The sequence below is a fragment of the Antechinus flavipes genome, chromosome 2 (genome assembly GCF_016432865.1).
Source record: "Antechinus flavipes isolate AdamAnt ecotype Samford, QLD, Australia chromosome 2, AdamAnt_v2, whole genome shotgun sequence".
Lineage (NCBI taxonomy): Eukaryota > Metazoa > Chordata > Mammalia > Dasyuromorphia > Dasyuridae > Antechinus > Antechinus flavipes.
In genome coordinates this window covers 581,694,650-581,704,851 of record NC_067399.1, presented here as the reverse complement: position 1 = coordinate 581,704,851, position 10,202 = coordinate 581,694,650, and the positions used below count along the sequence as shown (strand labels likewise).

The window sequence follows — 10,202 nt, the reverse complement described above, 5'->3', positions numbered from 1 at the left end:
CCCCATTTGACCCCCATTATACACATAAGGAGCTAGTCATCTCTCCTTACTGACCCATTTCTTCTGGGCTTCTTCAGGTCAGAAATAGGTACTTTCTCCTTCCATCATCTTATCTCAGACCCTTCTATCCCAGCCTTTCTCAGGACTGAGGCAAATGGCAGAGGAGGTCAGGAAATAAATATTTGTAAAACAGATTGTGGACACATGATTTTACTAGAACTCCCTTCCCCACCTTTCCCTCATCCTTCTCAGAGACGTTATGATGCATGATAATAACTCACATTAATACAGTACTTACTCTGTGCCCAGCACGGTGCAAAGTGCTTTACGATGATTATCTCACAATATAGCTGCTTCGAAGTCTCCGATGCACTTTCTCAGACACCATCCCTGATTGATCCCCCACAATCCCCACAATTCCACAGGAAGAGCAGGGACTGTGAGCTCTGTTTGACACAAGGGCAATTCAGTTACCCTCTTGTACCTCTGCCTCCCAGTAGTTGCCAAGCCATAATCACCAGGGCTGGTGTGTGAGGGCTTCTCGTCTCCATGGATGATGCTTTCACCCCCATACCAGAAGTCTTCTCTGACTAGGCAGCTCACATGTTGTAGAATGCAAACTCCTTGAGGACAGGAACTATTTTTATTTCAGTCTTTTTCTATGTCTAGCACATTGTGGGGAGGGGATTTATGAGGGAAGTATTCAGATCTGTGGTTTCCTCTGAATGACGAGTTCCTAGGATAGAAGTCCCTCCATGACTGAATGTGGATCAAAACATAGTATTTTCACTTGTTTGTTTTTTTTTCTCTTTTGATTTTTTTGCTCATCATAATCAATATGGAAATATGTTTAGAAGAATTGCATATGTTTAATATATCAGATTGCTTGCTATCTGGGATGGGAGATGGGGGAAGAGAGAAAAATTTGGAACACAAGGTTTTACAAAGGTGAATATTGAAAACTATCTTTGTATTTGGAAAAATGTTAGAGAAAAAAAATCCATCCACTAATGCAGATAAGCAACTCCATTTTTAAAGAGTTGCCTGGGTACACCAAAATTTTAAGTGACTTGCCCGCAACCATACAGCTAATATAATTGATTCAGAGGCAAGACCTGAACCTAGTCTTTCTACCTTATATCTATCCTAATTGGTAGTTAGGAGGCATCCCATACTTTAAGGCTCATAAAGAATTTTATGTGTTATTTCATTTGATCCTTATAGCAACCCTATGATATAGATACTATTATCTCCATTTTATAGAGGAGGAAACTGAGACTGAAAGGTTAAGGGATTTGTGTAGGGTATACACATACAGCTGATATGATCTGAGTCAGTAAGTCTGACACTCCATCCAGTCTTCCTTCTAGCTGCACTATGTCTGGAGACACGTAGGAAAGAGTAATAGATGCTTGTTGAATTGGATTTTCCCAAGCCAGAGCTTAGCACAGTGCTTGGCACAGGGTACGTGCTTAATAAATTCTTGTTGACTGACAGCATTTACCCCACAGTGACAGAAGAGCAGAATCGGTCAGCTGAGCAGTTGGATAGCTAAATCACCTTTATTCACAATCAGGGTGACCCAGAGGACACAATGGAGGTGGCATCTAACAGCACAGCATCAGAAAGAAATGGAATAGAACAAGGTAGGTGCCTTCTCTTCTCCCTTCTTCCAATTCTTCATTCCCAGCATCCCATGAGAATATGATCCTAGACCAGAATAGAGTCTCTGTCCCCACCTCCCTAAAGATGCTACCTAAATTTGGGATCTTAAGAGGGTTATTCAAGAGGGTCACCCAAGGGAGTCCGTGCCTCCAGAAGTGCCGGAGAAAGGATTTCTCTCACCACCCACCACCTCACCCCGGCCAATTTAGAATTAAGCTCAATCTAATTTCAGAACCAGGAGGAGCTTTAGACACTATCCCCCAATCTAGAGAAAACTGACATACACTGAGGGAAAATTTGGTTTGCTGAGGCTCACAGAGGGAGTTGGGGACAGAGAAAATAAGAGAATCTAGATTTTCTGGTCCAGGACAAAGCTGACACTTCCCCCTCATGTTCTCCCTGCTCTCAGCAGCACAGGTTGATCAAGACTGAATATGGGCAGATAGGGGAGCAGCAAAGGATCAGACAAAAGCAGTTGCTGACCCTAAAGGGTGGGACTGACTCATCCCAGTGAACCCAGAGAAGAGCCGGCCCTATTCGGTAGCTCCAGACCCCCCAATATCCCTGAGATCCTGAAGCCCAGTCAGTGTGAGGGGTGGACTTTGGGTGAGATGATTGTGGCTTGAGACAAATGCAAAAGACATCATTTTCTCTGGAACTCCTGGCAATGCACCCATCTCAAAGCACAGACAGCTCCCCAAAAGAGAGCGCTGAACCTCTAACCCTGGGAGGAAAAACAGGGAATGAGCAGACAAAGCTTTTAAACATCTACACTTCCTCTTTTTTGGAAACCTTATTTCATCAATGTCCAGGACTCCTTTTTTGCCTTACACAGTGTTAGGGAGAAGAGGATAAGGAGGGAAAGGCTCAGTTACCCTCCTTCTACCTCAGAGGAGAGCAAGAAAATTTTCCCAAGCAAACCTTCCTTTCTCTGTCCCTGGCTCTCTTCCATCAGTCTCAGAATTATAAAGAACTGGAAAAGATCATTTTGTCCACCTCTCTCATTTTACAGATGAGGAAACTGAGACCCAGAGAGGCTAATTAACTAAGTCTGAACAGCTAATTAGTGGCAGAATTAGGGCTTGTCTTTATGTCCTTTGCCTACAAGCCAGCACCAGACCGGGAAATGGAAGGGAACTGTTTAAGATAGAGGCTGTCAGTCCTCCATTGCCCCTTCCCGGAGGCTAAGCAAACATTCAATTGGGCTTTGATGGGAGAGAGGATGACTGTGTCTGAATGAGTTGAGCCCCACTGGGGAGCATCCGGGATGAAACTATCACCCAAAATCTTCCTGCCTGGCACATGTCCTGGGCACCTAAGGCTAGTCCTCCAGGTCATGAGGCAGGGAGGGGATAAGTTTGGGGAACAGCAACTCCACCTAGTAGACACTGATAAATTAATTAGAAATAAATAAGGCAAGAGAGGGATTACAGGCCAGAGTGGGGAGATGGCCAATGTTGGAAGTGACTGCTGGGCAAGAAGGGCCTATATTGGGGGGCTGGTCTGAGTCACTAACATTCCCCTCCTTGTAGGTCCCCCACAGCTTCCAGGATGAACTGCTCCCCGGCACTGAGATGATGCAAGGAGGATGCCCGAGGGAGAAGCCCTCTCCCTCCCCCTAGGTGGGGGGCTGGTTTGATTCAGGGTGAGATGATTTGGGTCTTAGGAGGCCAACTGCAAAGCAAGAACTCTCCCCCTGACCACAGGGACCTGAGATAAGTCAGGAATCACTCAAACCTACTTCTGAGAAGTCAAAGAGATGGTATCAAATCTGGGGAGCCCCCTGCAGGTCGTAGGATCAGAGCTCTAAAGTTGGAAGGAATCCCAAAGGCCAATGAGACCAACTCCCTCATTTTACAGACAAGTAAACTGAGGCACCAAAGGTTAAAAGATGTGCCCGGGTCATACAACTAGGGAGTGGGAGGGAGGGTCTGAACTCAGAAATTCCCAACCACCTTCAACACTCGATTCACTCGGTTGCCCTCTAGCTGATAGTGAAACTGAGGAAAATGGATGGGGCAGCTCCTTTCCAAGGAGCTCCAAATCCTTCCATCGAACACTGACGATCTATGTATGAGAGGGAAAAAAGAAAGAGAGAGAGAGAGAGAGAGAGAGAGAGAGAGAGAGAGAGAGAGAGAGAGAGAGAAGGAGAGAGAGAGAGAGAGAGAGAAGAGAGAGAGAGAGAGAAGGAGAGAGAGAGAGAGAGAGAGAGAGAAAGAGGGGGGAGGCAAGGAGAGAGAGAGAGAAAGAGAGAGAGAAGGAAGGAGAGAGAGAAGGAGAAGAAGGAGGAGGAGGAAAGGATCTAGGAGTTGGCAAGAAAGGAAGAAAACAGCAGCGATAAGAGAGGAAAGAAAATCTGAAAAAGAGAAAACAGGAGAGGCTTTTTTGTTGGGGGTCAGACTGGTCAGGTGCACTCCTAGGGAGGAGGAGCTGGCTCCCATTACACTCCTCCCCAGTCCTGGTGAGACATGGCTTGTGAGGGTGGGAGCAAGGAGGGAGATTCAAGGTTCCTCCAGACCCTGGATTTGCCTCTCCCCTTTCCCAGAAATCACCCAACAGGGGCCCAGGCTTTCGCCCAGGCAGGGCACCCCCACATGAAGCAAGGTCCAAGCTCGGGCCTGTCTTCTCCTGAATTCCAGAGACAGTAACCAATGAGGTCACATGAAGGGGCTGCCCTTCTACCCCACACGCCCTACAGCCCCGGGGAGCCTTTACTTTGCTTTTTTAATGGAGGAAGGGAAAACAAGCTTCCAAAAAAAGGGAGAAAAAGGTGTCCCTGTTTGCTAGCCCTCTGCTGGGGATGGAGTTGGTCTCCTGATGGCTAGAGTCCCACCGTGGGCAGGGTGGGGAGCAGTGGGCGCGGCACCGCATCTAGGTGCTCCGGTAGGTCTTAATGATGTCCTTGATGACTCGCCGGCAGATGGGGCAGCAGGCGTGAACTGTCTTCTTCAAGCGGAGGCCACAGGAGTAGCACAGGCACATGTGACCGCAGGTGTAGATGACCGTGTCCACCGTGTTCTCGTAACAGATGGTGCACTCATCACTCCATGGCCCCGGCCCCGGCCCGGGGCCTGGTGACAGAGGGGACTCCGGCAGGCTTACAGGTGAGTTGGGGGCTGTGCCTGGGGGGGGGGAGGCAGAGAGAGGCAAGCGTAAGAGCAAGGAGGGTCCCAGCCTGGGGTGGCCGCAGGGATCTGGGGAATCTTGTCTAATTCTGCTAGTGAGCTACTATGGGCTCCTCAGGGGTGTCAAAGCTTTCTGAGCCTCAATTGCTCTCTGTCTCTGTCTCTCTCTGTGAAATAAGAGGGAATAATAAACAGAACATCTAGGAAATTTTCATGGGCAGATGTCCTGCTGCTGACAAGGGTCTGGAGGCCATGCTGAAAAACTGTCATGACATAAGATTCCTCAGGACTTAGTAAGAAGGAACCTTGGAAACCAGCTAGTCAAGTCCCTCACACTCCAGGAGATGGGGAAATGGAGGTCTAGGAAGGTGAGGTGACCCTGTCTGTGGTCAATATTTCAACCCACCCCGATCTCTGATTCAGTGCTCTCTATAACATGGGACACTATGTTTCCTGAAGGATACAGGGGAGACACAAAGTATCACTGGACCTATTTCAACTGGCTCACCCTTTCCTTACTTTAGGAGGGGCAATAGGAAGAAAGTAATACATCCTCACCACTCAGAGAACTTCCCGGGGGTCCAGAGCTGCATGCACTCAGCAGAGGGTCGGAGAGCCGGCTACACAGTCCAGTAGGAGAAGTGGGTGAAGACGCCGGAGAACTTGGGAGGGATGGTACACCTCGCTCAGTCAGGATGGTGGAGCCTATGAGAGAGAGAGAGAGAGAAAGGAGGGAAAGAAAGAATGAGAGTGAGTGAGAGAGAGAGACAGAGACAGAGAGACAGAGACAGAGACAGAAAGAGAGACAGACAGACAGACAGAGACAGACACAGAGAGAGACAGAGAGAGAGAGAGAGAGAGAGAGAGAGAGGAAGGAGGGAAAGAAAGAATGAGAGTGAGTGAGAGAGAGAGACAGAGAGAGACAGAGAGACAGAGACAGAGACAGAAAGAGAGACAGACAGACAGAGAGAGAACAGAGAGAGAAAGAGACACAATGAGAGAGAGAGAGAGAGAGAGAGAGAGAGAGAGAGAGAGAGAGAGAGAGAGAGAGAGAAAGGGGGAGGAAGGGAGGGAAAAACAGAAAGAAAAAGAGTATCTCAGAGAGAGACAGAGACAGAGATAGAGAGATTCAGAGATAGAGACAGAGAGAAACAGAGAGACAGAAAAGGGAGAGGGCCATGTCATCCTCGGGCCCAGCCACCATCCCCACTCTCCAGAGACAGTCCCAGCTGAGGGAACAGGAGTTTGGGTCCCTCCTGAGGGGGCTTTTGGAATATCCTTCACATCATGCTGGAAACAACTGTTTTAAAGTATCTCTGTTGTCTATATCACTCTTTTGCTCAGAAACTTTCTGTGGTTCCCAAATGCCTACATGATGAAGTCTAAATGTCTCAGCTCACAGCATAGATTCCCCTTTATATAATTGGGTTCCTAGGGAATTGCGAATAAAAGAAATCTTTGTAAAGTGAACCCTGTTTGCTAGATGGTGGGCGGCTGCCTCTCTTTCGAGGTCTATCTCTACTGCCCGTGGCTCCTCGGTGAGTAGGACACCTTCATTCTGTGCCTGGCACCCCAGGCTGCTAATTAAGGATCTGTAAACAGATGCCCGCGTTTTGTAGAAGCAAACATTCCCAGAAGTGAGGCTCCTGGTGTCTCTGGGAGGCTACTTTCTCTGCTGCATCCTCAGGGCAGCAGCTCCCATGTATCTCCCGCCATTCAATTCCCCGGCTAAAGCTCGGAGCTTTGGAGTCTGGTCCAGGAAGATCCTTTCCTTCTCTAATACCCACTTCTCTACAATTTAAAAGAAACCTCTCTTTCCCTTTCCCCCGACCTATCTTCTCTTCGCCCACCCCCTCCTCTCCCCTACTAGACAGGCTCTCGTGCCTTATGCAATAGGGAACCCTACGAAAAACTATTAATAGCAAGAGAAGAAGGTATCTTGCGGTGACATAACATCCCTCCTTAAAGGACCAATAGGCGTCTCAGCATCACTAGGCCCATTTACCTTGACAACCTCCCTGGGAGGCAGATGAGGAGGAGGTGTGAAGGAAAGGAAAGGAGCAATTGGCCCCGAGAAACCGAGTGAACACTGTAGAACCAGCAGGAACATGGTGATTTGGGAAGGGGTTTCTCCCACACACTGGATAAGCAAAGGCCGTGAGCGTTGGGAGACACTCTAACGGCACCTGCGAAGGGAGCCTGGGTCTCCCCTACTATTCCATTCTTCAGCCACATGCATTCATCCTTCCTGCAATAGAGACCCCTTTTTAATGGGAGTCCTGGCAGGAGATGGAGCAACTCTACTCTGGGGACGGAAAAGTGAGTGCCTGACCTCGGGCTGATTTCTGATTGACCCAATCTGAAGTCATTTCATCTCAATTTGCCTTCTCCTGCCATCCAGATTTCTTTTCCAGGATCTCTTGGCCAGATTTAATTTGCATAGCTGCCGCTTTTAACCAATCCAAATGGCTGCCTGCACTACCCCCTTTATCCTTCTCTCTACACAAAGAACAAAGGGACCCTCCATATACCTGGACCAGGAGCGGGCCCTACACACACCAGCCCAGGAGTGAGGAACAGAGGGCCTTCGATTCCATTCTCTGACTGGGGAGTCACATTCCTGCCCCCACTACTTCTGCGCCCAGGGAGAAACTGAGGCTCCCTCAGTAATCTGATACAGATGCTCCCCCCTCCAAGAAAACAGTTCTCAGACTGACACTACATAGAGGGGCAGGGGAGGAGGGATTTGCCCCCCATTTCTAGGATACTCTGTGTTCTTCTCTGTTCTCAAAGTCCCACCACATGAAACACTAAATGTTAGACAGAGGCCGGACCCTGTGAACAGATAGCTTACAGAGCCATGAAGGCAGGGGCCGTGTCTGCCCTAAATTTTGTTACCTCCCCAGCATTTCACACGGAACTGTACCCAGATGTAAGACCTACATCTGCCCATATACACACACATATGTACACACACATACAGCCCCCACACATGTGCACACACACATCTGCTGCTCGGAATCAACGGCACGTGCTCTGGGGCTGAGGCTCAAGCTCTCCTCCTCGGGAAACCTCCCCTGACTGCTCCCGCCCGTCTCGACCTCCACTCCTCTGACTCTCACCGCCGTCACTGCGCTCAGACTATTGCTGCTCCATACCCTGAGTGGGGGGAGCCCTGTCCCTAGGCCGGACCGCAAAGTCCCCCAGACCAGGCCAGGGCCTCTATTCCTGCTTTTCCTGCAGGTAAGTCAGACCCAGGGTAGAGAAGCCTGAAAGAGATGCTCAGGAAAGCCTTGTTGTTGAAGGAAACCCTTCAGGCAAAAATATATCTGAGACAAAGATACAGCCTTCACCTCATGAGTTCGGTTCATTAAGCATTTACTAAGTGTCCAGCACATTCACCAGGCCCTGAGCTTAGGTGCTCGGACACAAGGCCAGAAAATGAACACCCTGACCTCAAAAAGCTCATGTTCTAATGGACCCTAAACCCTAATCTTTCCACGGTAAAAAGTCCTGATCTTTTTTATTTCTTGACTCATCCAACTACCCCTCACAGCCATGTCTTACTCCCACTCCCACGAAGAATCACACAGCCCTCATCATGCATTCTGAGAAGCTATTTCCAGAAGACCCAAACTGGACAGTGCACCTTCTCACACAACCGTAACATGCGCTCACCACTATGTGGGAGGCAGGATGGGAGGGTGGAAATAGCCTGACACAGAAGCTCTGCACAGACTGACTGAGCGACTTCGGATGAATGGACTTTCAAGGCTGCCCTTCTCCTCATCCACAAATTTAGGAAGTTGGCCTGGACGACCACTGTGATCCCCACCCACTCGGACAGCCTTTGGACAAATAACTTCTCTTTTTATAAGCTTCCAAGGTTTGGAAAGTGCTGTTCTTCACAATAACCTTAAGCAGTAAGAAATACGAGGGTTGTGATTCCTATTTCCCCAGAGAAGGAATAAGGCTGAGCCACTGAGGACTGTGGTCACACAGTATCGAGTCAGGATTTGAATACAGATCTTTCAGATCCACGGCTAGCACTCTTTCCTTTATATCACATATTCATAAAAACAAGGCATAGAAGAGGAGGCAGATGAGAGGAAGGCACCCAAGACAAGCTCTTACCTCTTTCTGATTTCCCCAGAGCCAAAGAAAGATCTGTCTTCACTGTATAGGGACGGGATTACAAGACCAGCATGTAAAGGCTGTTTGTTCCCTCTTCCTATAATTTAGGGCAGCTGCCAACAGGTGTGCAAGTCACACCTGACCCACGGCTTCGTGGACTAGAGGGCCAGTCCTCCCCAAAGCAAGTCACGGGTTGTTAGCAAACAGGGAAAGCTCGTGGGGAAAGGGTGAGACTTACCAAGGACGCGGATCTGTGTGATGGCCCCATGCAGGCTGAAGAGCATCCAGAGGGGCTGGGAAACGTCCACACAGAGCTGCATGCCAGCTGCTGCCCCATTGTGGCTCAGGTGCAGCTCCCCATCAGCAGTCACCATAAAGCCCAGGATGTCACCACTGTGGAGGGGCCCTGGGACCCGGCACACGGCCCAGAACTCCTTCCTGTCCACCAAGGCCTCTGGGTTATAGGGGAGGTCACTGGGACGCAGCGTCCCCGGGTCACAGGTTGTGACGCCGTAGGACAGGGTTCCAGGGCGGGAGGTGTTGGACTTGTTGACCTTGACGAAGATCGTCTCACCCACACGCAGCGGCCGACTGGTGAAGACCAGTGTCCGCTCCTCGCGGGCGTGCTCCAGCCGGGCCACGGTCTGCTCGTCCAGGATCTTGATGTGAGCACCACGCAGCTGGTGGAAACGAAGGTCACTCTCTAGCTGTGGGGGCAACAAGTGGCAGTGCTGAGAGTTGAGGGAGTTCTGTGGGATGGAGCAGGCTGATGCTGCTATTGCGGCCGCCTGGAAGCCCCCGTCCTGCACGTTGAGGTCGCAGAGGCTGACGGAGAGGCGGGTATCCTCAGGGTCTCTCCGCAGGGAGGGCCTTCGGATGGCAGTGAAGGAACGGGGACGGAGGCAGTCTGGGGGGACAATCTCGCTCTCTTTAGGGAGCCAGGGAAGGTGGGGACATAAAAGACAAGGAAAGAGGAAAGGGAAGGAGAAAAGAGAAGAGAAAAATCAGACAAGTTTATCCACATCATAAACTGCTCCAGAAGGGCAAGGCTAAAAATGGCCAGCTTGGGCAAGGGAGGAGGGCGAGAGAAAGCTGGACCAATGGGCTGGGAAGGAGCCAAAGGGCCATGGAGCCAGGGGTGGGCTCCTGGTTGCACATCCTAGCTCTGGGACCAGAAAGATAGAAGTGAGGGGCTTTGGAAGTCAGGAGGCTGCAACTTTCTACTCATAACAAACACATAAGCTCACTGAAGATCAGAACTGTTGTTTCCTATTATAT

The 10,202-nt window shown here is 49.7% G+C and overlaps 1 protein-coding gene across 3 annotated transcripts in view; it reads right to left on the bottom strand.

Moving 5' to 3' along the window:
- Positions 1-4,370: 4,370 nt before the first annotated feature.
- The window catches only part of NEURL1 (neuralized E3 ubiquitin protein ligase 1), a 92,107-nt gene continuing 86,275 nt past the window's right edge, over positions 4,371-10,202 (bottom strand). For all 3 annotated transcript variants that reach the window (XM_051981342.1, XM_051981345.1, XM_051981343.1), the window contains 3 exons: positions 9,163-9,852; positions 5,349-5,495; positions 4,371-4,787 (listed from right to left, as the gene is read on the bottom strand). In XM_051981342.1, coding sequence (XP_051837302.1) covers positions 4,537-4,787; positions 5,349-5,495; positions 9,163-9,852 — 1,088 coding nt within the window. In that variant the 3' untranslated portion in view covers positions 4,371-4,536. The remainder of the gene's footprint in view (positions 4,788-5,348; positions 5,496-9,162; positions 9,853-10,202) is intronic.